Source organism: Podarcis gaigeae, assembly GCF_964106915.1.
Source record: "Podarcis gaigeae genome assembly, contig: HAP1_SCAFFOLD_213, whole genome shotgun sequence".
In the NCBI taxonomy this organism is placed as follows: Eukaryota; Metazoa; Chordata; class Lepidosauria; order Squamata; family Lacertidae; genus Podarcis; species Podarcis gaigeae.
In genome coordinates this window covers 1-27,855 of record NW_028153430.1, presented here as the reverse complement: position 1 = coordinate 27,855, position 27,855 = coordinate 1, and the positions used below count along the sequence as shown (strand labels likewise).

General features: G+C 42.7%; 1 protein-coding gene across 1 annotated transcript; it reads right to left on the bottom strand.

Annotated features, from left to right (window-relative positions):
• Positions 1-2,259: 2,259 nt before the first annotated feature.
• On the bottom strand, positions 2,260-25,571 carry LOC310837147 (dynein axonemal heavy chain 9-like; the record flags this gene model as incomplete). Its single annotated transcript, XM_083757294.1, has 14 exons — positions 25,421-25,571; positions 22,187-22,312; positions 19,199-19,438; positions 17,614-17,774; positions 17,037-17,193; positions 15,659-15,763; positions 12,476-12,633; positions 11,112-11,250; positions 10,292-10,579; positions 9,491-9,701; positions 7,158-7,285; positions 6,412-6,520; positions 5,703-5,850; positions 2,260-2,434 (listed from the first exon to the last, which is right to left on the bottom strand). Coding segments are annotated over exons 1-14 (2,265 nt in total), but the record flags the coding sequence as incomplete, so codon positions are not given.
• Between the last annotated feature and the right edge of the window lie 2,284 nt (positions 25,572-27,855).

The following is a 27,855-nucleotide window of genomic DNA, read 5'->3' as shown; positions in this document are numbered from 1 at the left end:
GAGAGGGAGGGGGAAAGACTCAAGCTCGTCAGCCATGCATGGTCAAACAAACTGTGGTTTATTGAGCAGCCTTATTACATACGAAGTGGGCCTCTCTCTCTCTCTCTCTCTCTCACACACACACACACCCTCCTGTTAGTTAAAACAACTGTCATCAGTCATTTGTTGCATTAAAATTTTTGATTAATACATTACTACCTGTAGTGACCATAGTTCTCAACACTGCATATTAATCTTACTATGTACACAAAGATCAGGATTTCCTTTTGTTTCTTTTTCTGCTTAAAGAATAAGCTTTGCAAAGCTCAAACACATAAGCCCCTTTCACAACTGAAATGTAGATAGTAAAATGGCTTCATCTGCTTTGCCCCACAGTATAAAACAAACTGAACCAGAAAAACTGATCAACTCAGATACCTAGGTTCCAAATGAAGAGTGGAATTAACTTGGTCTAACCAAGAGGAGCTAAATGTTGGTGCATACTCATCTCCACTCTTCTATGGAATAATGCAAGCATAAGAGTAAGTCATGGGTTATTGTAATGGGTTTTGATTTGTTTATCTATATAACTAGGTGGAGGCATGCAAGACAGCAAGAATCAAAGAAGTCACATGAGAAAGAATCAAGGCATCTTGTCTCATCTTTGAGACAGGAGCCTGAGACATAGAAAATAGGTGTTGGAAAAATGCGGTTCCCTCCTGAAGAAGTGTTAGAATCTATTTCCACCAAACAAACTCTGGAGCGACTGAAACACCAATCATTACTGTCATCAAAAATTGAGAACATGAATACTGAAATGAGGAATGGGCCCTAGGCTTGCATTAATGATATGAAATACTAAACTAATGACTAAATAACAGAGGTGAAAAACAGGATTATATAAATAATTGGATAATGAAGCTGATTTAAATAGAGAATAATCAGAGAGAGAAAAAAACCTCCTATCTTCCTCCTGCCAGTCAAAAATTGTGAAGAATGAGCTCTATTCTTCCCCTGTGCCTAAGGGGACACTGTTTATGAAGGCAGAAAAATCAGAGTTTCAGAGCCCTCAGACTGATTTTTTTTTAAAAAAATCTCGTAGATCCTACCTCATTCTCAGAGCAGAGATATGCCTAGTCCTAGGTTCAAAGTGTATGCCATCTGAAACCATGCTGTTTGGTTACTATAATTTACTAGAACCCATCGTGTCATGCTGGGAATGAGTGACTGGACTGGCAGGGATGGGAATGGCTTCCTCCAGAGATGCAAACACATCAAAGTTACTTAAGTAAGTTTGGGGCAGTTTTCCACTAGGGCACATATTTGCACACTTGAGTCCCTTGGCTCTGTTATCTAACAAAAACCAAATTTTAAATACCTAAATGCCAAAGCTGGATTAATTCTAGAATAGTGTTGGCTATTCAGTACCTCCAAGGAAGTGGCATATAAAGTCCCATCTCTCTTATTTGGGAGATGGAGAGAAAGCAGCATGAACAATAACTCATTCCAGCCAGGCTAGCCCATCAACAGCATTTCAGGATCTTCCTTACGTAGAAGGTCTTGACAAGGACACCCGCCTCTCTAACAGAATTTAGTAGAAGTAGAACCACTGCCCGGTTTTTGCTATACAGTGGTACCTCGGGTTAAGTACTTAATTCGTTCCAGAGGTCCATTCTTAACCTGAAACTGTTCTTAACCTGAAGCACCACTATAGCTAATGGGGCCGCCTGCTGCTGCCGCAACACGATTTCTGTTCTCATCCTGAAGCAAAGTTCTTAACCTGAGGTACTATTCCTGGGTTAGTGGAGTCTGTAACCTGAAGCGTATGTAACCCGAGGTACCACTATACTGCAGTTAGCAACTGTGAGCGTACAATATGATTGCAAGTTCAGAGCTACCACCAAGTTTCATTTAAATTTGGAAGTTTCTGCTAAGACACACACACACACACACACACACACACACACACACACACACACAAAAGGCCTGAGGAAGCTTAGATGGAACTAAAGGTTTTAATAATCCTAGCCCTCTTTTTTGAGGGATGTTCCTACCACTGGGTGGAGGCTCCTCAACTCCATCTCATCTCACCTCCCAGTAAGGGTCACCATTCACCTCTGGGGTAAATCCAACAAGCAACTGATCACCAGTCGCCACATCTGATCATATCCTCTGGCCCATCGATGTTGCGGGTGAGGCTTAGGTTTGCAATCAGTTGCTAGTTGTAAATGTGAAAATGTATTAAATCAGTATTGCTGCGAGGAGGACATATCTTCTTACCTGGTCTTGGAACATAGACCCACCGAAAGCCCAGACAGCAGCAAATACAAAATACAGTTCGTAGAGCTCTTTGGGGCAATCTGGAGGAGTGTTTTCCTTGGTGAGGAGGCATTCAAGGAGGTAACACAACATCTGAACCATGCTCTGCTCAGGAACTGGAATAATCTTCTTAAATCTACAATGGGAGAATTGAAAACCTATGAAGTTTAATTGGATTTAGCATGACTGCCATTTAACAATATGAGGAGATAGGCGTATAAATCCTCTTTCCGAACATTAACATTTTAAAACATTCATTGTGTATATCTTTCTTATCCACTGCTACAGAGAGCTATAAAATACCATCAGCACGCAGCCAAGTAATAACTGTAATCATAAGTTTGAGCCACTCTAAAACTTTGATCCTCTTGAAAGAAGTGAAATGGAAGCCTTGCTAAGGGCACTGATTTGCCACAAATGCAATGAGTTCAGAAGTGGTCAAATAACAGCGTAATAAAATAATCCCTTTCATCTCATATTTTACATGGGTTTAGGCTACATTTACAGATGTGTGAAGCCGGAAGAGACCTGCAGTTTGCTAAAAAGTAATTATAGTTATTGGAACGGCCGGCTGTACAAAATATACTTGTATTTGGAACCATCGGCTGCTCACCCTGAAATCTCCACGTGAAGCATACACAAGGCATCAAGCGGCCCTTTCCCCCTCTGCCTACACTATTTGTGGCTATAATACAGCCTTACTGACTGTAGCAGTTAGAAAACGTACTGATAACAGCTGCAAAAAATAAAAATAAAAAATCCATACTTCTTTTCAGTCTGAACTTTAGTGCACTTCTAGCCTTTGGCTTTATTGCAGGCATAGGCAAACTCGGCCCTTCAGATGTTTTGGGACTACAACTCCCATCATCCCTGACCACTTGTCCTGTTAGCAAGGTATGATAGGAGTTGTAGTCCCAAAACATCTGAAGGGCCGAGTTTGCCTATGCCTGTATTATGGCCTGGGCAAGTGACTGGGGGGGGGGGGGGAGGGAGAGAGAGAGAGAGATGGTCCCTGTTTTGCCTAATTGGAAAAGCAAGTTGTTACTCATTCATCTAAGAGTGCAGTAGAAGAGCCTTTCTGCCATCTGATATTTTTCTGCATAGATAGGTCCTCCGTTTGCAGCCAGGTGATGGCATATATGAGGGATGGGCAACCCTATGGTTTGTTGAGAGCTGCATGCCTTCAGGGTCAAGCTGCCAGGGGGCATTTACAAGCAATAAGTGGGGCAGTCATCCAAATGTGGACAGGGCTAGGATCAAAAGTGGATAGGTCCACCCCTTCTCTCTCTCTCTCTCTCTCTCTCTCTCTCTCTCTCTCTCTCTCTCATGTCCCCTTCTTGCCACTAGAATAAAATTAAACCAAGAGTCACACACCATCCTCAGCATACAGGAACCTTCACATGCACTAGACAAGCCACTTTTTTGGAATTACTATGCCAACTGAATCCCACCTTGATCTGTTCTGCAGATTGTATACACATTTGGTGGGAATGTTAAAGAAATTAATTTGGCCCAAGGGCCTTGAATCCAATGTCCTACTCAAGAGTAGACTCACTTAAATTAAAAGACTTGACTAACTGGGGTCCATTCATTTCAATGGGTCTACTATGAACAGGACAACTTGCTGTAATTAAAGTAATAGAAGAAATCAAGTTATGCAAACTTGATTAGTAGATCCAGCCATCCCATCATTAGGAAGGCTTGGTGACTAAATTTAAGAAAAAAACATGTAGGCAGTATGTAAGTTTCTGCTCAAAAATTAGAGACAAAATTTATCAGAAACAGCTTTTATCAGTAGAGGATTGAAGGAGCATATGATAGTATAGGATAATATATTATAAGAAAATGTGGGAAGGATATGCAACAAAAATAGATTCATTAGGTTGTTGGTACTGGAACCAGGGAACAAATTATCAAAGGTCCTGTTGAAAAGAGGTCTTGGAAATAATTTAAAGGATTAACATGAGAATAAGACAAACCTTACTGCAATAGCATAATCATTAAAATAGTTAAAAGATAACTGAAGATTTATTTTATCTTTTTTGCTAATGCCTCTGCAGATACTAATTAAAAAGTGGATTCTGTGCACAGTGGTGCATGCAAGCACTCATCTCCTCCCTCCTCCTTTTTTATATAATTTTCATTTATATATTTCATTTATATACATTTCAGTAGTTTAACATAGTTCTAACATTTCGAACCTCAACTTTCTTCCTCCTCTTTCTGCGGTTCCTTAAAATTATTTTATCATTTCCTGCATATTCTAAATTAACTTATTCTTTAATTCATCTATGTTTATTATATATTCTTTTGAAACTGCAGGTTATTACAGTAATCCTGCCAATGTCTTTATCTGTTTACAATTTGTTTGTAGATATTCAATAAACCATTTCCATTCTTTTATATTAAAAAGTTTGTTATCTTGATTTCTTATTCTTCCGGTAAGTTTCGCCATTTCTGCATAATCCGCAAGTTTTTTTATATATTCATCTCTCGTTGGGACTTCTTCTTCTTTCCATTTTTGGGCAAGTAACATTCTTGGAGCTATAGTTGCATACATAAATAAATTTCTATATTGTTTGGGTAGTTCTACACCTATAATTGCTAAGAGAAAAGCTTCTGCTTGTTGTTTTTTACAAATGTTATCCTGTTCCTTATCCTCCCCAATGCTTATTTATGAGGGAGCCAAGGACTTTTTTTTTTTTACTCTCTTTCTTGGTATGGAAAGCCTAATTTTGACAGCTCTTGCTGCCTCCTCCTTTGGAGAAGGCAATTGGTGGCTTCTTAAAAGGGAAACATGGATAAATGTGAAATGGGGAAGTACATGAATGGATGAAGCCCTGCCCACCACTGGAATACAGCCCCTGATACGGTCACTCATGAGGGAATTCAGCCCTCAGGATGAAAAGGTTTCCTCAGACTTCTTGTATAGTATACTTGTGCTTTAAGATTTTTTTCTGTTACAGTCAAACCTCGGTTGTCGAACGTAATCCATTCCGGGAGACCGTTAGACTTCCGAAACGTTCAACAACCAAGGCACGGCTTCTGATTGGTTGCAAGAGCTAGGGGTCACTGTAGTGCCTCTACGCAGGAAACAACCTTAGGGACACACCTAATGCAAATTATTATTATTTACTTATGACACTTGTACTCTGCTCTTCCTCCACAAAAGCCTTAGAGCAGCTTATATGATACTAAGAGACATCCTTTGAAGGCAGCCATTCTTCATTCATCTTCTGTAACCAGAAGAAGCTCTCAAGCCCCATAGGTACGATGCTGAACTTCTTTTAATACAAAACAGGAAACCAGTTGGGGAAGCTAACATGTAGTATTTAGGACAAATGGTCATAAATGCACATAGGGTAAGCAAACCTGTGTGAATTGTTCAGTGTCCTCGACCGTACCTGGTTCTAAGAGTGTCCAGACAAATTGGCAGATATTTGTCAAACAAAATGGTCAGGTTAGCTCGCTCTGACTGGATTTCTCGTCTGTCAATCCAGCTACTCACGGGAGGATTCCAGCCCAGATCAGCTGGATTGATGTAAAGGATCCCTGGGAATGTGAAATATCAGAAGTCAGCAAGAGAGTTACCCAGTTTTTCCACATCTAAGTTATAGGTACAGTGGTACCTCGGGTTACATACACTTCAGGTTACATACGCTTCAGGTTACACACTCCGCTAACCCAGAAATAGTGCTTCAGGTTAAGAACTTTGCTTCAGGATGAGAACAGAAATCGTGCTCCGGCGGCGCGGCAGCAGCAGGAGGCCCCATTAGCTAAAGTGGTGTTTCAGGTTAAGAACAGTTTCAGGTTAAGTACGGACCTCCAGAACGAATTAAGTACTTAACCCGAGGTACCACTGTAGTTGAAAGATAATAATCTGGTATGATTATGCAGCGACAGCAGCAACTGGGTCCTTGGACAAGGTGTCTGCCATCACTAGCATGGCAGCCATGCTAGCTGGGGCTGGTGAGGATTGCAGTCCAAAACATCTGGTTGGCTACCCTGGCTCCCTTCATGAATCTTAGGCCAAAGCTAACCCCCATTCACCCCCATTCACTTTCTACCATGCCAAAATGAAATGCCACCCTCTTCCTCTCCCTTGCCACCTACCTGCTCTAGAGACAGTGGCAGGAGTGGCAGTCCGCAGGTGACTGATTTCAAACAGCAGCCTCATGGTGGGATTGAGAGGAATCCTTTCATTGCTTGCTAGTGTCAGCACCTGCAAAAGGATAGATCCAGTCAGGTTGGGAACACAAAGAGCACTGTGATCTGCAGAGACTTCTCAGAAGCATACTGATTGTTTGCAACCCAGGACAGGACATTCCCTGAAACACCAAAACTCTTTATATGGAGTTGCAAAGGTTTCCTCTAGTTTTCTCCCAACTGCTCATTTATTTAAAGCATGAGAATAACGCCACTTACATAAAACCCTGTTGATACTATGTCAAAAAACAATAGAGGGCTTGCTTGTTGCTTCTGCTCCTACCAACGTCCCAGGAAGAAAGTGTGCATTCTGCATTAAAGACCCTTTCAGTTTCTGGAAACAATCTTTTGATAACTCACAAAGGCACAGGGCACCCACCAAGTCTCTACCCTGGACAATATTCCCAAATTGCATTCAACTAGGTGCAGGAACCATATGTGGGGACTGCATAAATACCAAGCGGTAACGTTTTCTGGATATAGGATTGTTTGTTTTTTTGTTCCTGAAATTGCAGGGTTCCCACCCTCAGATTCTTGAAACAAAAAGAGTTGTGAAAGTTTGGTCCTATGGTTTACATCCATGTGCCTTTTGGTAAAGGACAGATTACTTTATGTACTCAAGAATAGTTGTTGCCCTCAAACTTGTGTCTTACCTTATTATCATCCATGACAGTATTAAGAGACTCAATCCACATCGGATCAATATCCCCATCCAGCACAATCCATTTGGGGCCGTCATGTGTAATATTAGCTAGGTCTCGCATAATTGATGAGAACAATCCTAAAGAGATCACAGGCAGTGAGTGGGATTCTCAGAGGACTCTGCACGCTCCCTTTAATAACATACGAGTGTTTTTGTCGCTGTCGTTAATTCAGCTTGCATACGAACAAGCAAAGCAAAATCTAGATGCAGTTAGTTAAATTTGATAATTATGAAAACAACAGGGTATGAATAGAATCTCCTTCAGGAGATAATGCATAAGCGTGATCAAATAATCTCATTGAAAATAATCCCAGACCACTTAATACTGCTGAGAATGGTTAAGGACAGAGGAGAAGAAGCAACAACAACAACAAAAAATCTCGGCAGCCCATCCAGAACAAAAAGGGGAAGAAGAACTGTGATTATGAAAAGCATTTGACTATGACTTTGCTGTTTTCCCTCTCAAGATGACACCATCTTCAAAGAAAGAACATAACCACAGCAAAAGTTTCAGAAGTTTAGATGACAGTACAGAGTGGGTTGCCTTTTTCCTATTTGTCCAATGCAATTTCCCTGAAATTTCCCTTGTAAATGCAGGTACAAACCAAAGGGGGCTATGGTGTGTCCGTCCAGATGTAGCTGAAATATGCCCACCAGTCCCAGCCAGTATGGCAAGTGATCAAAGATTATGGGATTTGTAGTACCTCTGTTTTAAACAGTTAGGTACTAACAAAAAGTTATAAATTTAGCATGTACTTGGTTCTGCCCTACACTCTGCTCTCATACTGCAACGTAAAAGGAAGCATACCATGCAGTGTTAAACATATTTCCATGTCTACGGGTCCACATATTAAGTAGCTCAGCACCATAGCAAATTTCTTATTTCTGAGTATCTTGCAAATATTTTGTATTTCCAAGATAACCCAACTGCCTTTTATGAGTATGAGGAACTATTATGTACATGATGTTAGATTCCTCATTATTTTCATTGCTAATCACAGAAGTGAATGCAATACAATAGTATATATATTCTCCTCATAATCCACAGTTGAAAATCTGAGCCACACCCCAGCTCTCTGTCAGTCATGCTCCTGAGCTGCTTTTCACTCACACTTGTTAAAATTATAAGACACATCAGGGATGCCAGCTGGCAAACCCAAGAAGATAACAAAGCTTTGCCCTATACTAGTGAGTCTGTCTTTGAGAACAATGGCATGGTTATATAGTTCTGAAAAGATATAACATCCAGTATCTTTTGATATAAGGGGGTGGAGAGGAGGGATAGACAGAGGAGATACTTCAGTGAAGATTAGAACTGCAGAAACTCCAGAAGGTCTTGATGCACCATAGATGGTCCTGGAGTTTGACAATCCCACAAAGAAAATAGGGTGTTAGAACCAGGGCAAAGATATTACGCAAGGTTCATTCTATCCTGCTTACACACACACAGTGGGTAAGAACAGTGAAATGGGGCTGGAGAAGCCCCAAACCTCTATATAGGAAGCCTGGGAGGGAACTGGCACGTCAGCAAGTCAAAGTTCACACGTCTCAGAGGGTAGAAAAGAGAAAGGAAGCTCTGGAAAGGCCATTTCCATTTAGATATTGTGGGGTGGCCAAGTAATTCCATAACTGAACAGAAGCACAGAAGCAAGGCCAACTTCCATGAAAGAGGACTGGGAAACATACCCTGGTAAGGTCTCAGGCTGCTGTGTTTTCTCTCTCTCTCCCTGCCACCTTAAATTAGATTTAAAAAACAAAACATACCTTGCCTTCTTTCCACGTCACAAAGGCCACCTTCTTGCAATAGTTACACTTTAGGGGACCCAGGCACTGAAAGTGTGGAACCATACAATGCATTCCAAAGATTACATATCCAAAGATATTTTTCTTGCAAAAAAGTTGAGTAATATGCAGGGGGGGGCGTGCTTATGAAATACAAGGAAATTAAGAAAACAAAAGTGCCTCTGGAGAAGTCAGCAAGAAAGTTCAGATGAGAAAAGTACGCAAGAACAATAGCAGCCGTACTGCACAGCACACCAGAGAGAAACACAAGTTATTACTTTTCATGAAAGCCTCCTCTATGAAAACAGAAAGCGCTAGAGACACGCGAGAGAAAATGCTGGAAAAGTTCTAACGTGATGAGAAAAATCTCATACCTGCAATGAACTCTCAGAGCACACATTCTGGATTCATTTTTTGGATTTTTTTTTATTTTTAATTTATTACAAGTGGCATGAAAAACGTCTCTCTTCCTAGGTTTTGAAGAAGTGAGAACACCCTTACCATCCTTCCACTCTCTTGTAGCAGGATTAATGATGCCAAAGAGTTCATCATTGGTAACCGCCTTTGGATTGAGGTCCATCCAAACAGGCCGCCGCTTCATGATGTGATAGGTCTTGTTGAGAGATTTCAGCACCTGTGACTTGCCTGTACCTGCGTTTCCCACCACAAAGACAGAGTGCCGAACTGCCAGGAGTTCTTCCAGCTGCACCACCTACACACAAAAAAGCCAACAAGATAAAACCACCACGTTGTGGACAAAAGTACCCACGTCCCATTTCACCAACCACGACAGGCTGCTCTCATAATGTAAATTCAGAACAATGTATATGGTTCTCAAGGCCTGCAAAAGCAGTCATCATCAGAAGAAAAAGGAAGGTCCCTTGCAATGTGATGCGTGAATGGCCACAAACCAAGAACAGGAAACAGGGAACAAATGATAAAACAGGTGTGGGAAACCTGAGATCCTCCAGATGATGCTGAACTACAGCTCCCATTAGCCGCAGCAAGCATAGCCAATGGCCAGGGATGATGGAAGTTGTAGTTCAGTAACATTTGGGGGGGGGGAACCAAAGGTACCCCACACATGCAAAGGAGGCGAAAAGTGAAAAACCTGAACATGCAACAAAAATGCACCAGGGATGCCTTCATGCACACACACCCTTAGCTAAGTTCCTATTTACAGTAGACAGAGAAGACTGTTTCACAGAAGCATAGAATTGCATATTTGGAACAAAATTAAGTAAAGAAGATCCCAGAGGATCTGCAGCCTAAAGCTTGGGTAGATGAAAGCCGCGACCTTACTTTGAGCACAAAGTTGTCCTCTGGTTGCAGCTTGAGTTCCAACACAGCTTGCTTCACGAAAGATTCGAAACTGAGATCTCGCTTTCTTGGAACATCCAAAGCAGGAAAGAGGTCCCCAATCAGACCCATGAATACTGGCATGTCATCCGTCACAATCTTAGGGATGTTGAAGTCCCGAAGAGAGCGCATCAGCACCTGGTCTTCAGGGCGGTCTGGGTCTCCTCTCTTGAGAGATCCAGCAACAACCAGGACTGACTTAATTGCACGTAAGCCCCAGTCATAGTGATCCTAATGAGAGAGAGGAGGGGACGATGTATTTTTTACTTGGCCTACACATCAAACACTGGAAGTGTACCTGCAGATATCAGCATGTTATCAAAGGAACACAAATTAACTTTCCTCTAACTCTGATCCTCAGCTTTGTGCTGGAATGACTTGAAAGTACAGCCTCCCTAGGCAATAAGCAGTCAATACAGAAACAGTCAGGTGGAAGATGTGAAGTGAGGAGGTGGAATCCCAAGAGGCCTGACCCAGAAATCCTGAGAACCAGTGAGGTCTGTAGAAGATTCCAGGTCTAGGAACACCAGGACTCACACTAGCCCACCACCACACATCCCATGCATTTGGCATGGGAATGTAATCCCAGGCAGAAGCAAAATAATAATGGAGAGCAGCAGTTCACAAATGTATATTTGATTGTGAAAAGGGAAGAAAGATGTAGATGTTCATGAGATGCATCATGGAGATGTTCACAAAAGTAGAACATGGCAATACCGTGTGATATCGGATAATAGAGAACAGCTAATGAAATGCAACCTACCTGCTTTGACAGCAGTTCTTTGCATAACTGGTAAAGAGTGATGAACTTCCTAGCTAACAGCCGGGCCTCTATGAATCCTTCTGCCACCAGCATAATTTCACAGATCAGCTCGAAGTCTGGCACAACCATTGCACAGGGCCTAGGAGAGAAACTCAGTGTACATAACCAAGCCACGCAGGAAGGTGTCTTATACAAGGTCAGGCCATTTGTCCATCTAGCACAAGACTGTCCTAATCCAGACATTGGGTGGGGGGTGTTTTCTTTTTACCCCAAGGGCCTCAGGCAAAGCAACAGATGAAGAGTTCTGCTTTTGTGTAAGAGGCCTGCATTTCAGCCATACAAAAGTCACACGCATAGAATCGTAGAATTATGGAGCTGGAAGGAACCCTGAGAATCGCCAAGTCCAACCCCCTGCAATGCAGGAATATACAGGCGTCTCATTCTGGGACTGAACCTGCAACCTTGGCATTGTCAGCCCCACACTCTAACCAACTGAGCTATCCACACACACACACACACACACACACACACACACACACACACCTTACCCTCCATCACAATCTAGGGGCACATTATTTAGTTACTTATTCATTATACTTATCATCATCCAGTCAGCCAGCCAGCCAGCCAAAGAGCTGGTTGTGGGATTTTCTGCCTTAGGGACCAAAGTAACTCTGCTGGCCATAGATAAAGTGCACCTTGACCTTGGGAGGGGGAATTTGCTGCTCCATCTAAGGCAGCAAAATGTTGTGGGCTGCCTAGGCATGGAACTGAGTATCCTGAACAGGAGCACTCACTGAACCATTTTGTCCCAGGCCCCACTTATAGTGATCACATTCAAAATACTATGACTTCCTATATCCACCAGCTCCATAAGCACAAGTTCAGAGATACTATGCGACTCACACAGGTGTTTCATGGAATTTACATATAGAAGCAAGAGCCTTGTGTGCTTGCATAGTCAGGAACTGGATGAAAGGCTCTGAATGAGTCACTTATATAGCCTGCGTACTCCAGAGCAGCCCAGACTGGTCACTTTCACCCATAAACCAGAAGACTAAGCACTGGGCTACACCTTGGGGGGAAAATACTGTGTCTGGTTCATTTGCCCTTGCCAAAGTAGAATAAAATACACGTGGCAATGGGAGATATCATGATGAATAGTGTTGGGTATGGAGCAGGGCGTCCCAGGTACAATTTCCAGTGCAATGACAAGCTGCCAGATTGTATACTGAAAGCCTCAGTTGACGTTCCATAAAATGGGAACAACAGCTACTCACCACAAAACACTCTTGCAGGAAAGAATGAGGCAAACGTTTTAACATACTAAAAGGAAGCTAAAAGGAACGTGATACATATCTTACCTGAAAAGAGCTTTCAAATTCTCAGGCAGCTCCGTACGACCGGCATAGCCAGGATTCATGGTGATGAAAATGCCAACAGAGGGAACTAGTTTAATGTCTTCGCCGAGGAAATTAAAATTCTGCTTTTTGTCCCTTATGGCATCCTGTATGCTTTTCACCTGAAAATGGAAGAAGATGGGGCTTTTCGCTCTCCAGCTCCACTGATTTTTTTATAAAGCGTGCTTAATAAAACGTGTGCTAAAAAAGCTATGTGGTATTATGGTACATATTAGAATCGAGCACTTATCTACACTGCAGCATATCTAAGCAAGATGATGACTTTTGTGGGTTGAGAGGGCTGGCATTATCTTTTTTAAGTGATTGCTGTTAAAACTGCTGCCACATTATGAGCAAACTGTATCTTTATGAGCCACTGTACTCCCTTCCCCCCCCCCAAAAAAAGAAGGGGGGAAGCCTGCTCCATGGCTCTGTCAGTGTAAATTTTATCCCCTATGAAAAATGACCCCTTCTGCACCAAACCATTAGGGCTCCTCCAGTCCTGTTTCAGACAGTGGCTAACTAACTGCATCCGGGAAGCCCTGAAGCAGGGCACAAGAGAGGCAGCCCTCCCTAATTTTTTGTCCCCAGCACCTGGTATTCATTGCCTCTGATTTTCCACTTGATTCCAAGGTTAATGAGCAATTGATGACCTACCCTTCATGAATTCGTCTAATTCTCTTTTAAAGCCATCCCAGTCAGTGGCCATCTCCACCTCTTGCTTCAGTGAAGTCCATAAATGAATTATGCTTTTAGGTGAAGAAATACTTTCTTGTGTCTGTCCTGAAACTACAGCCAACTTCACCAGGTGGCCCCCCAGTTGTAGTGTTGTAATGGGGGAGAGGGGGGTGAATAATTTATCTCCGCCCTCTTTTTTTCCATGCCACATGTAAGGTTGCATGAACATTAAATTTAGGCCAGAAAGACCCCTGCCTACTATTGACAGAAACTGACTGGTAATGTGATAAGTTCTCATGCAATCCAGGAACAAAATTTAGGATGGGTCATGGAAGCAGGAATGAGGAATCCTGTGACATATCACCACCTTGTAAACCAGGACTATTCCAAACCAGCCAAGGCAGGAGCAGCTACATAGATTAATTGACACTGGGATAAAAGAAATGAAAACCCTTCATGCCATGGAAAAATGTCTATAGCATACATTTATCCCCCTGTGTGATGGCTCTGCATAGCCAACATCATAGGAATATATTCAAGGCTAAGAGCTAATTAAAACAGAACACCCACTGCTTTGAGCCACCAATGCAATATCTATACATGCTAAGCTATCCAAGGTAGAATTTTAATTGACCTGGAAGTTAAGTGAGATTTTGAGAGTGGCTGCCTTGAATATTTAATAGCAAGACTAGCACATCTACTACAACATACATGACTTGCTAACTTTATGGCCTGCTTTGTTCTGCTGTGTGGCTTGCACCTCTGAAGCACAGATTCATCGTCTTGACTATTATTCTTTGGAGGGCTTAACGTCAAGAATGTTTTTCCTGTTGTGCTGCTTTCTGAGAGGAAAAACAGATCATCAACGCCATGTTTACTGGCTCAAGATAATCTCTGTATTAACAGGCTGTCTTCAAACACAACCAGCACTTGACAAGACACTCAACACTTGACAAGACAAGCATCTGATTAGGGCTTTCCCCACCATCACATTAACATTCCAAATTGTATTTAAAACTATGATGATAACTTTACAGTGGCACTGCTTATTTCATTTCAGTAGTCTAACTAATGGAGAAAAAACATGTAATGTTGAATCGACTAGGGACTTCTTGTCTGAGGATACCATTTCTCCTTTAATCAGATAATACCCTTTTGTATCTTTTCCTGGGCAGTGCACATTAATAAGCTCAACAGTGTCTAATGATCACTACGTGGGTTTTTTACACACACAGCACTTAAAATTCACAGGCCTCATATTTTCACAGAGCAGTTCTGTACACAGCACTTCACAACTGTACATACCTTTGCCAAATAACACTACCTAAACCAGAAAGGAGGAGAGGCATATAGTTATGCTACAACTGCCATAGAAGCATTATGTTCTCTATTTCTACTGAGTATCCCTACAGCAAGATCAAATGCCGCTCAGCTACTGTTCCTCTCCGTACCCTACAGCTTCCACGTTCTTAGTCCATTTATGACACCAGTTCTGCACCTGGAACCAGGCAAAGCTGATATACAGAATTCCCACCTCACCCAACAGCTGTCAAGCACTGGAACTAAACGGAAATGAAGAATGAACTGTGCTTATAATGGGACCGAATTGCATTTCCAAATAATACAACCACAATACCTTAAAAGCAATATTAAAACCAGTAAACCAAGCCTCCCCCCACTTCTTCTGGATCCAGGTAACCCTATATTGAAGAAATTTGGTAAGTGGCAAACAGGCATAGGGCTTTTTCTGAGGTGGTGCCCCATTCATGGAATACCCTCCCAAGAAAGATTAACTTGGCATTAACTCTTATGTTTTAGATGCCAGTTTCAGACCACATTGTCCTCTCCAGCCTTTGATGGTTACTTGCTTTTCTGCTCTTGTCATTGTTGTCCTTTTCCATAGGACTGTGTTTATATTTTATTGTTAATCGTTAGCTCTCTTGAAGACTGATCAGTGGAAAGGTGGAAATAGAATAAACAATATAAAAACAGTGACCATTTCTGGGCATCACACTAAAATATGGTTTAGCAAGACATAAAGGAGCCTTGCCTCCTTCTAGGCTTGCACACTCTCTCTCCTTTCCATGCAGCCAGGAGGAGGAATAGCTTGAAAGCCCTTCCTTCCACTTTTCTTTACCCACAGCATGACACATTATTTGGACTGCAACTGTGGTTAAGACTTACTATGGTCAGTTTTAACAAGCCTGCTTCAGAAACCGTAGTTTGCAGTAGGCTTATTTTAAATGAACCATAGTTAAAGTTGCCCACAGTTTGTCAGTCTGGACACAGCAATAAACCATGATTAACTGAAAGCAGAAACAGAAGGCCATGCAAGGGGGAAGAGAGGAGAGCCCAGGAGGAGGTTAGGCTCATTCATGTCTCACCAAACCAGTTTTGTGTGACATCCAAATGCAGCCAAGCTCTCAAGGTACATCCCTGCCTTACCCTTCTTTCCTTCTTATTACTTACCTGTACAGCCACCACTGACAAGACTTCAACAGAAATTCTGTTAAACTCATCAAAACAGCCCCAAGCACCAGTCTGGGAAAGGCCTTTGTAAATGTTCCCACAGGACTGCAACAAAAAAGGGGAAAGGACAGCAAAATTACCCACCTATTTTGTTTTGGTAAAATGTGTATACAACCTATTTCCAGTCTCATGAGCAATTTGTTCTGTAGGCACTTTCTAAAGAGCAAAGGAGCAGAAGGAGGAAGCTAATAACAGCAATGATGAACCTGGATGGGTTTCTCAATTGTACAGTTTTATTACCTATATGCAAACCACCCATTTAAAGATGATTGGTACTGGCTGACAGCACTCCGAGCTCAAATAGATGAAGGAATAATTCTAGGGTTGCTTACTTAGATCAATGAGAAGCAATGAAGAGCCATTTAGACAAGGGGTGGGAAACCTGCGGTCCTCCAGAGATGGTTGGACTACAACTCCCATAAGTCCCAGCAAGCACTGTCAGTAGTCAGGAATAATGGAAGTTGTGGACTACAGTAGCTGCAGAGGCAGAGGCAAGGGGGAAGAGATGTTCTTCACCCCTGCTCTAGTTTAATGAAATGTTTCTTCAGCTTTGATTTCAACACAGGATGGCGCACACCTATGAAATTGTGACTGTGTGAGGCTGTTGTCTCAGCACCTGACTTGAAAGTGAAACAGCCCCACCTACTTTTTGCTGTGCTGCTGCCAACACACAATGCTGAATGCACTGAAGGTAGGTGCACTCAGGTCTAGCATTGTCTGTTGGCCACGATATAGCAATAGTAGGTAAGGCAGTTTCATTTCCAGGTCAGATGCTGAGCCAATCCCCTCAGAATGCCACAACTCTGCTGATGGATCCTGAAAGTGTTTCAAATATTTTGGGAACTTTGTTCTTTAAAGCAAAGAACTGGATACAGCCCCACAGCTGATTTTCCCACAAGAGGGGAAATAGTAAGCTTTTGGGAAAATGGAACAGAAGTGAACAAGGAGAATAAATTTGCCCTGGGGAGAACTGCAAAGCTTGAGTGTGATCATACTTCACCACAGCACTACTCTGTTTTTATGCAAATCCCATTCAAATCAATGCAGATTGTGCAGGAAAAACTTCCCAGTGGGACTGCACCCCAAAGAAAGTGGAATGAAAAGTATGTCAGAACTAACTATAAATGCAGTTTCTCCAAATAAACAAAAACGTGTAGCAGTAATTATATGTATTTAGCTTTCTGCAGAGTTTTGGATTTCTAGTCCTCACCATACCTTTTAAGAGAAACTTCCCTAATGAACCAGCATTTAGTGAGTTTTCTCTCTACATAGAATCTTACTAGTATGCTATTATTCTTGACTGTTTCTTAAAAGTTACCTTGTAGTCCATTTGCTCTGAACAGTTGAAAACATACACCATGATGCCAAGCGCTCGCCCAAGATCCTTGGTAGTCTCTGTCTTCCCAGTGCCAGCTGGCCCTGCAGGAGCCCCACTCATGGTTAGGTGCAAGGACTGGGTGAGGGTGATGTAGCATCTTCAAACAGGAAGGAAAATATCATCATCATCATCCTGCCTTCTTCCCATATTGGAACTCAAGGCAACTTACACAAATTAAAACAAGACAGAAAAAACACACAAAAAGCCTAAAGACATATAAAAGATAATCATTTTTAAAAACAATTAAACTGTAATAGAAATCAAAACAATAGGAAAACAAATATATTGAAATGTAGATAATAAAAACAGCAGAGCACAATTAAAAACCCTATCCTTAAAAAAACAAAATTCTTTTTAAAAAAGAAAAGCCTAGAGCTGCAAAACCATCAAGGCTTTGTGAATTGCACATCAGAAATAGCAAATTTCTGCAAAAACAAAATGGGAGGGTGAGGGGAACAGATTCTGCAACAAGCTGCCAAACTAAAGCTCCCTTGTCTGAGCCCTTCCAGATACCTACCTGTCTGTCAGAGGAGTGATGACCAGACGGGGTGTGTTCCCAAGGTATTCATAGGAATATAGAAACTGTGCATCACAAATGTTCGCATAACAGTGCTTCTCCTCATCTGCCCACCTGTGTCGGAGTTGAGACAGCCAAAGAAACACCTGTGCATTGTCCACCTTCAAGAGCAGAGCAGAAAATCAACATAAAACAGCTTATGGAGGGGCAAATGGTACAGCTGGAATATTAAGGTGATCTACATGCTCCACAGCGATCGTGAGTGCACTTGGGGGCAATGACGTCAATGGTTTTGCACATCTCACCATTCCACAGTGAGGCAAGTGCCTTGACAGGACTGCCAGTCAGGTCGGGTAGAAAATCCCCCAGAGCAACACAGTGGGCCCCCCATCCCTGCAAGTGGAGTAGCTACATTCAGGGCAAACCTCTCCAGGGAATGGTGGGCTCTCCAATCAATGGAGTATTAGCAATCCATTCTATGGCAAAGACCAGGTCAAGGGCATGCCCAGCTACATGGGCTGGAACATTAATGTACTGAGAGAGCCCCATGGTTTTCATGGAGGCTATGACATCCCAAGCTGGTCCATTTGAGGCAGCTTCAGAATAGATACTGAAGTCCCCCCCCCAAAAAAAAAATCCACTGTGGTAGGGTTCTCCAACACCACATGCAAGACTTCGTTCACCCCCCAAAAAATCCACTGTGGTAGGGTTCTCCAACACCACATGCAAGACTTCATTCACCAGCTCGGCCAGGGAGGTTGCAGAGCAGTGGGGTAGATGGTACATTAGCAACATCCCTGTGCTGTCTCTTTGGCCAAACATTCACAAACTACCCAGTTATCCAGAAATTCTTCTGGATAACTGTAACACTTCCTCCCTCCCCCTCTGACCTGGAATGTTGCTGCACTGAGCACCCTGCTGGGTCAGCACAGGCCTCCCAGCCCATCTGCCAAGGTCGAAGTTATGCATGACAAGTCTGCCCCATCATACACAATCAAATAATGGATGGTCAATGATGTATTATGGACAGACCTGGCATTTAGCAACTACATGACCAGGCCAGGGGGCCAATTGCCCAGTGCCCCCAGATTCTGAATTACAGCAGTTAAAGCAGAGTGGGCAAGGGCTTTGACTTAACTTGCCTTCCTCCCACCTGTATATTTTTGTCCACTCTTACCTGCCACCACCAATCCCATATCCACACTACCTTAGCTAAGACACATAACACCACTGACCCACCTCAAAGACCCGAATCAAAAACTAGGCGTGACTCACACCCCAGCTCTCACCTGGAACAGGAACCAAAGATTCCTGCCTGTATTCCAGGACGAATTCAGCATATCACCATCCTAACTTTGAGAAAGCTGGCCTGAGGAACCCTGAGTTAGGATGTAAAAAGGGCAACAGCAATGGCAGGCTGAGAAACCTGCGTTAGATGTAAAAGGGCAAACAGCAATGCAGCATGCCTTCAAAGTAATCCCAGTGCTGGTTTAGCCAGGCTACTCGTCTTCACTAGCAATGCACAAGCTCCCTTCTCAGTAATCCTGAGAAAAACAGTATGGAAAAGATCCAGAAGGTGACAAACCTTCTGAGCGATCATCTTGGCCACCACATCTCGAGCATGCACATCAATGGTGCAGATGGTCATGATCTTCTGCCTGTCACCCTTTGAGAGCTGCCCTATGAGCATGGTGATGAGGGTGTTCAGCTGGGTCACTTGCTTCTTGTAGTACTCCTTCATGGCATTCTCATAGCCTTCTTCCAGCCTGGCAAAGGCAATCCCAACCTCTGTGGTCCACCAAATCTGAGTACAGGTGAGTGCCACCTCGGAAAGAGAAAGAAACTCAGAATACTTTGCAAAGTCAGAAATAAAGGGTGGATTTCTAGGCCACAAGAGTCTAAGGGGTGGGATTCAACTAATGAGTGCCGTCAATGGAAGCCCTGTGGAGGGGCTTCTGCTTCAGCAACAGAGTTTTCCTTCCCTCTCCTTCTGCCCCCCTCCCCCCACACATTGGAATTGTGTCAGAGGGGTCAGGAGAATCCGTGGAACAGAATATGGGGTAGGGGAGGAGATGGGGGGTTATTCTGTCTAGCAACCCAAAATATTTGCCCTAACAGAGGGATCTCTGTGTATAGGGTGGTATATAAATTCAATAAATAATAATAGTAATAATCTTCTTAGCATGATGCTGAATTCCTCCCAAAATGATTTTTTATTTCATTCATAGAAGAAGAAATATGTGGTAAAAAATTGTGTCAGGAAACAAAAAGACACCAAAAATACATTTGTGGATAATTCCTGAAAAGGCTACAAGGATTTCGTCTTGTGATACAATGTGTTACTACAGGAGTACAGTGGTACCTCGGGTTAAGAACTTAATTCGTTCTGGAGGTCTGTTCTTAACCTGAAACTGTTCTTAACCTGAAGCACCACTTTAGCTAATGGGGCCTCCTGCTGCTGCCGCTGTGCCGCCGCTGCACAATTTTGTTCTCATGCTGAAGCAAAGTTCTTAACCCGAAGTAATATTTATGGGTTAGCGGAGTCTGTAACCTGAAGCGTATGTAACCTGAAGTGTATGTAACCCGAGGTACCACTGTACTGTATTCCGCCATTGTATAAAATTGCTACAGATGAATAAGTCCAGAGATACTTCAGGAATTTTCTCTGAGACATAAGCTGGGGCAGATTGTTTTTTTCCATCACTACACCCTCTCCAGCATTAACCAGTGTTTCCCAATTTAATGGGCAAATGTTCCCAGGAGATGGCAACTTATCAAATGAAAAATCCACCAAAGGAAGAAGATAAATTGCAATTACCCTGAAGTAAAAAGATGCCTCAAAGGCCATACCTTCCCACAGGGTTATGGCCACAAAAGATCATGCAGTCATGGCCTAGAATAAAACCTGGGATTGAAACATTGCCGATCCCAAAAACATCCCCACTGGCCACCTGCATTAGGTAATCTATGAGAAGCCATAAAAATGTGATATATAGAATTATTGCCACTTAAAGGTCAAAAGATAGAAACAGTAGGTTAACAAATATTGCAAGTCAAAATAAATCATCAGGAAGGGGTGCTTTTTCATAATTGAGGGTAAGCAAAAGACCTATGCCATAAAGCTTTGCAAATGGTTCCAAAGCAAAAATATTTCCAACTTCTTAAAAAAACAAAAACTGGTGAAAATACCACCCATATTTTTTTTCAGTGTCAAAATTCTTAATAAGATTTTGATTTCCATATTGGGAAAACAACCACCACTCGATATATATTTTTTAAAAAGGCAAAGCCATATCCTCCAAGCTTCTATTTATTACATATGAAGAAAATGGATTTTCTTTCTTCTTTTATAGCAAAACTAAAATCCTCTGAGCTGTAAAACCATCTGATAATCTTTCGTCACTGGCAACTCACTTCTTAAAGCACTTACCCAGCTCAGAAGCTATTAAATTGGAGCGAGTGTTTGCAGAGGGTGGAAAATTATAAAAAGTTCAACTGTTAATGCTTTACTGTTAGCCATCGTTACTTCCAGGGCAGGCGCTGCCTTTTTCATCCAGTTTGCAAAGATCTGAGATATGCAAGCTCCTCATTCTCCCACTGGCTTTACCCCACAGCAAAGCTCATGTGCTAATGTTCTTTTCAGACTACAGAAGCTGTTGGGGTTTTTTTGTTTGTTTTTTTTAGGAAGCTTTTTAGGAAGCTTCTATAGGACTCCTACTTCCCAACGATCCATTAGGCTGCACTTCAATTCTGAACTCTGGTAAGCAATCGAGGCTTAACAACCAGGAGCAGCATCTGATGAGAATTTCGCAGCAAGTGGGTGCCTGGAGAAGAAACCCTCTTAAGAATATTTTAGGGGGGTGGGCAGGGGAAGGACTAGACCATGTGAAAAATGAATATTATTTCAGCTGCAGTTCATTCATTTCCAGCTTTGTATTCTGGTTATTTAAAAAGTGCACCTAGACATTCCATTGTGTTTAAGGTGCCATTTAGCTCCTAGCTTTCATACCTCAGTTTCTAACACTGCCCATCAAATCTGGAAAAAAATGCACTAGTTGCCTATTGTCTTCTGGGCCTAATTGAAGGTGTTATGGGGTTTAAAGTCCTGAGGGCCCCTACACCTAATGAGATTCTGTGGGATTAAAGACCCGTGGGAAGATTCTCTGTGGTGGCCCCTCACCTTTGAAATGTCCTCTGCTCTGAAGTGTGTCTCACCAGGATACTGCTGTAATTTCACCAGCAGGTGAAACTCCCTGTTTGCTGATGTTCAGAGAATGGCTACCACTGGTCAGTTATCACAAGACCGACCAGGGCTGAATCTACACATATATTTTAAAAACTCTGTGAAATGCTTTTTTAAAAAAAGGAATTCACCATTAGCTCACCATCTAGTGTCACATTTGTATAATGCACTCAAAACATTATATTTGCAGCTGTATAGCTGAGTCCCAGGTGCAGCAGAAATGACAGCTACTCAAGTTAAGGCGGCATAAAATGGGATTTGCCCCAGAACCACGCTTAGCCCACCCTACACACCACGGATTGTTCATCTGAAGAGGAAACAGAGCAGTACCTGTGCTGGGTAGTCAAAAAGCCACTGTTCCCTTGCCTTTTCCTCATAAGCCATCACAGCCTCTGTCATCTCGTGTCTCACAGTGGCCCGCATGTGGTCCAACACACGGTTCAGCCAGCTCTCCACCTAGGGGAGAAGAGGAACCCAGGAGGCTATTACCATCAAGCGTTACTCACCCTGGACGTGGTGGTTCTTCCCTCCCTGAAACTACAAAAAAAAAAAAAGGATTGCTGATCAAGACAAGAGCCAACTTGTCTTGTCCCCTGTGGCCCCTAGAAGCACCTCACCACCATTCCATCTTCATGCCATGCTTAAAACAGCAAAATACAGAGGGGGACATTCTTTGTTATAGAAACTCTCCCACTGGAAAGTGCCCAAAGCGTGAACCTAAGCACTTTTTAAAGTCTGGAACACTAGCTCATCCAGCTCAGTATAACTGACACTGACTGGCAGTAGCTCTCCAGGGCTTCAGGTGACTCTACCTGGAGATGCTGGGGTTCAACCTGGGACCTTTGGGGTGCAAGGCCTGTGTTCTGCTACTAAGCTGTGGTCCTTCTTCTTCTTCTGAAAGACTTGCCTTTTGGGTGGCCAGAAGGGCTAACTTGCAGGATTTATTTTTGTGCTTGAAGCTGACCTCCTGCTTTATTGTATTTATTCTATTACAATGGGGTTTTATGCTTATTTCCCGCCCGCAAAATTGTAACCAGACCCAACCATTCGAGATGAATCGGGTTATAAATAAATTACTTTTAAAAGCAGCCTTTCCTCTTGCATGCTCACCGTATAATATTAACATCAGGGTCACTTCATACATAAATGCATTTTTCTACCAAGAGACAATATCACGGTCGAAAAATACATGTGTATTAAGGGTATTTACATAAGTGAAGAGTTATAGGGAAATTGACTTTATCAGAAAATAGGTTTTTATCAAGCAGCGAAATTAAAAAAGGAGAGTGAACATCTCTCATGGTTTAAATTTTAAAAAATCAGATGGTTTGTCTGCTTTTCGTGGAATTGCTCACTGGTCAGTTAAAGGAGGTAACATAATTTGAAAAGAGGTTTGATAAACATCTCTCTATCCATATTATACACACACATATATGTGTAAGGTATTATGGAATTATGGTTAACTGGAGCAAGTAAATGAATATACGGTGTGCTGGGTTCAGGATATAAGTGACAATATTCATAAACAAGTTTCGGAATATTTATTAACAACAGTAAGGAAGCTTTCCTTTTAACAAGGTGCTACTATTTTCTTGATTATAAAGGCTGTTCATACAAAGTCAGAGAATTAAGTCCATGTAGGTTCAGCATTGTTAACACTGACTAGCAACAGTTCTCCAGGGCTTCAGGCAGGGGTCTCTGCTTAACCCTATCTAGACCAAGGTGTCCTTCTGGAGTTGGCAGCTACTGCTTTGCAGGGTTTCTGCTCTACTTGGATGGCCAACTCTAGGAGGTTTTGGTAGTACTGCCCAGTCCTGCAGACTCTCCGGTTTGGAGTTCCACAACAGTCTATATCTTGTCCTCCTTGCTGCATAACACAGGGGTCCCCAAACTAAGGCCCGCAGGCCAGATAAGGCCCGAGGGACTCATTTATCCGGCCTGCGGTGACCCTCGCCACCCACTGCCCGCTCTTACCGGAGCTGCGCTGCACAGCTGCCCACTTCCAGGTTGGAGGAGCACCAGAAATAGCTTGTGCACATGCACAAGCGTTATTTGCGCATGCACAAGCATTATTTCGGGTGCACTTTCGGGTCGGAGGAGGCCCGTGCACATGCACACAAGCTATTTCCAGCGCTCCTCCGACCCGGAAGTGCACCGAAAATAGTGTGTGAGCACACGTATGGGCATGTGCTCCCCCAACCTCTGGCCCACTGCGCAATCGGCACTGGAGATACTGGCCCTAGGCACAGTAAGTTTGCTGACCCCTGGCATAACATCTAACATGGAACTGCTGAGTGGAATAATCCGGAGTTTGGAAGTGCACTGCCATAATATGCTGGTGACACGTAGCTCTGCTTCTCATTTTCCTCTTCTGCAGGTGAGGCTTTGGTTACGTTGAACCAGTGCCTGACCACAATAACGTTCTAGATGAAGGCCAACTTACTGAAACCCAGTCTAGATGCTGAGTCAGTGGGTCTTCTGACCAAACAAGTGATGTTCAACTGGTCCTAGGATGGGGTCAAAACTCCACCCTGAAGGAATAGGTTCATAGCTTAGGAGCTATCCTGGATCCACTACTGCCACTGGCCTCAGTAGCCTCAGAAGCATGGTGTGCCCCCTACCAGCTTCAGCTATCCTATGAGGATAGAGATAACTTGCCTTCAGAGGTAAACTTGCTTTCTTTACCTCCACGCTAGATTACTGCTATGTGTTATATGCAGAGCTACCTTTAAAGACTGTTTAGAAACTGCAGCTAGTGCAGAATGCAATGGCCAGAGTAATGATGTAGATCAGATAGTATGACCATATTACATCAATCCTGGTCCAGGCTCAGTAGCTGCCAACATGTTTCCTAGCTCAATTCAAAGTGCTAGTCTTAACCTATAAAACCTTATACCGCTCAAGACCCCCAAACCATTCATAGCGCCACTCTAACAAGAGCCTGCCCAGACTCAGAAATGATCAGCTGATGTCATGGTGAAGTGGGAGAGGGCCTTTTCAGTGGTGGCCCCCTGTCTATACAATGCTCTTTCCAGTGAGGCTCACTTGGCACTGTCATTAATATATTTTCAGTGCCAGATAAAGACCTTCCTCTACTCCCAAGGCATTTGATGGTAACTGTTTTGTTGCTCACATGTTATATTCTCTGTTGTGCATAATTAATCAGCTGTTGTAACAAAATGTTATAGGTATTCTGAAGGATAAAATACGTTTTAAAATTGCATTGCTTTGTTCTTCTGTTTCAGCTTTCCCGTGCTCACTGTTTGTAAGCTGCCTTGTGATTGCTCAGGTGTAAGGCATCAAATAAAAAAGTAAGTAAGTAATACTGAGTCTAATGTCACCTCAATCCATGCAGAAAAGGCTCAGATTGTAAAGAGAACTCTTAGGCTGATTGAACTTTCATTTTTGCTTGAATCATGTAACCAGAGTAGGTACATCACAAGGCGTGTTTACAGCACCCATTCAGTGTGCCAAATAGGAAATGTTCTGTTATAGTCTGAACAACAACCACAGGCATAGACCTTGTTCAGAGAAGGAACATGGGTTTCTTGACATCACCCTAACCTGCCCACTGCAGTCGCATGGCTCGCTGAAGTTAACATATTCTTCCTCTTTGCTGTACATCCCTAAGCCCAGCTTGGTCGAACTTTGGTCTGAATCCACCTGAAATTTCATCTTGGCCATATTATCAAAGAGTTTTGAAAGATGTCGCTGGACCTGCAAAATATATATATATGTATACAATTAGGACTGAGCACCATGCAGCTAGAGCACACAGCACTTTTCCATATTGCTTCCAAGAATAATGGGCCACAGTTAGGAAGACACAGGAGGATACCATCTATGAACCCACATTCTCTTGCTGCTGCCTTTAAAAATAGTACCATTGGACCCCTGCGTAAAAGAGAAAGACATCTTACATTTATTGTTCATTGTCTTTAGTTAATGCTATTTCTCTTAGAGACCTAAGTTTTGTGCAATGCCTAACAGCCATAATTGGCATTCAGCAGCTTACAGAACCAGCTCACTTCAATCCTGAAAGCTCCTTTTATGTACAAAACATCCCTCCTTCCATTTGATAAACTGTATATAAAGCATTCTCATTCTCTACCAACTTGTCCCCTAAAGCTTTCAATTGCACTTAAATCATTGCAAGTCCAACACTAGGCCCACTAAGATAAAATTGTTGTGTATTTAATCCTCCTCCTGGAATCAGCAGACAGAGCTCAGAGACAACAATGGAAAGGCCACAGGTTTATCCATATTTGATTCTACTTGACATTTATTTTGATTTTACAGCAAATCGCTTTAAATAGGAATAACAGACACAGCTCAAATAATTCCTCCTATATCAGTGAGCTTTTCAAGGCAATATTTTCCTTTGTGTTTTCCCGTGTTTTCTGCTGTGTTCGAGGCATTGATCAAATTGAAGTTCTGAGCCCAATAAGTAGCTGAGAAGGATTCTGCACTGGAAGAAATCAATGCCTTTTTTTGCTTTTTTCTGTGTGCAGAAGCAGTTAGTTATATAAAGCCTGCAATTGCTCAGAATCCAGTTTAACAGGTGCAGACCTCTAAACGGTGTAGGCCTGTGATATTGATGGTATAAATGTGTTAAGTATGGCGACATTTCACCCAATCCACCATTCTTCTCTCATCACAATATACTTTTTCCAGGTGTACTTTGACAAGCACTAAACAAGTGGTACTCAAACACAGATAGTGCTCACTTGGTATGCTACAAGACCAAATTCTTTCCCTTTTCTTTTTAATATAGTTTTTGTGGGAGAAGGGGATTCATCCACAGTGGCAAACAAGGAATGGACTTAGGACTCTGTCCTGCCTTGTCATCTTGAAGCCCTAAAGGGGTGGAGAACCTCAGAGAAAGGGGTCTTTACCCGACCCTCAGGACTCTCCTCGAATTACACCCCATCTTTCAAGGAGACAACACCTCTGGTTCCAATCTGCATCCCCCTAAGTGCTTTTCCCTGCTGGAATATGATTTCTTCTAACTGTGATTGTGCCTCATTTGCTTTGATTAACACTGAAGATATGTATGTATTGGGTAGAGGGGGGAATATAGAACCTTTTGACTTTTGCATAGCTGCAATGTAGCCTACTGTACAAAAGTAAGAATCACATCCCTTGCCACACCCACTTTTTCTCCTCTGGCCCCTATCCGCCACTGGAATGCAGCCTCTGAAAGGCTGCCCTCTAGAGTGTGCGGTGCTCTGGCTGAAAAAGATCCCCACACCTGTGTGAAGCAGAAGAGACATTCATAGCACTTGAAAGAAACAAGAGTCTCAGTTCTCCGAATTCACAAATATGTTCTGGCTGTTTGCACTGGGTAGCCAGAGATGCCAGCACAAATGTAACTGGCAGGTCATCTGCCAGGATGGAAGCAGTGATTGGATTAGAATCATTGCAGTTCCTTGCCACCTGTATGTCCTCCTATACCTTCCAACGGGTTTTTACTATGTGTGTTCTGCATATTAAATATACAATTCTATATGGCAGAAGGAGAGTCACGGCCTGCAGGGACAGAGGCAACCATCATCAGTAAAAACACAGTAAAACACAGTAAGCATAGAAGAAAAGGCCAAGGGGTGTAGAGACAGTGTTGTTGTTGTTGTTGTTGTTGTTGTTGTTGTTATTTCAGGGGGCAAGAATGTCATTGGATGAACCTCATGGATATATGTACATTCCATCAATACAAAGGGAGAAGCCATCTTCTGCTCTGTGCAATTCTCCAAGAAGAGACAGCATTTTGCGATGAGCCGTTAGAAATTGTTAAAACGAAAGAAGACAAGCAGCCCTTGGGACATCCTGTAAGTACAGGTAACTCATAGCCTATGTGAGGGTTCGGTTCTAAAGGTCCACTAATAAACTCAAAATTGCATAAGGCAGGAACCCCTGGCACCAGCACCTCTCCCACTCATGACCCATCCCTACCTGTATGAAGCAGGCCTTGCACTGACCACCTCTGGGAAGTACATGGGAGG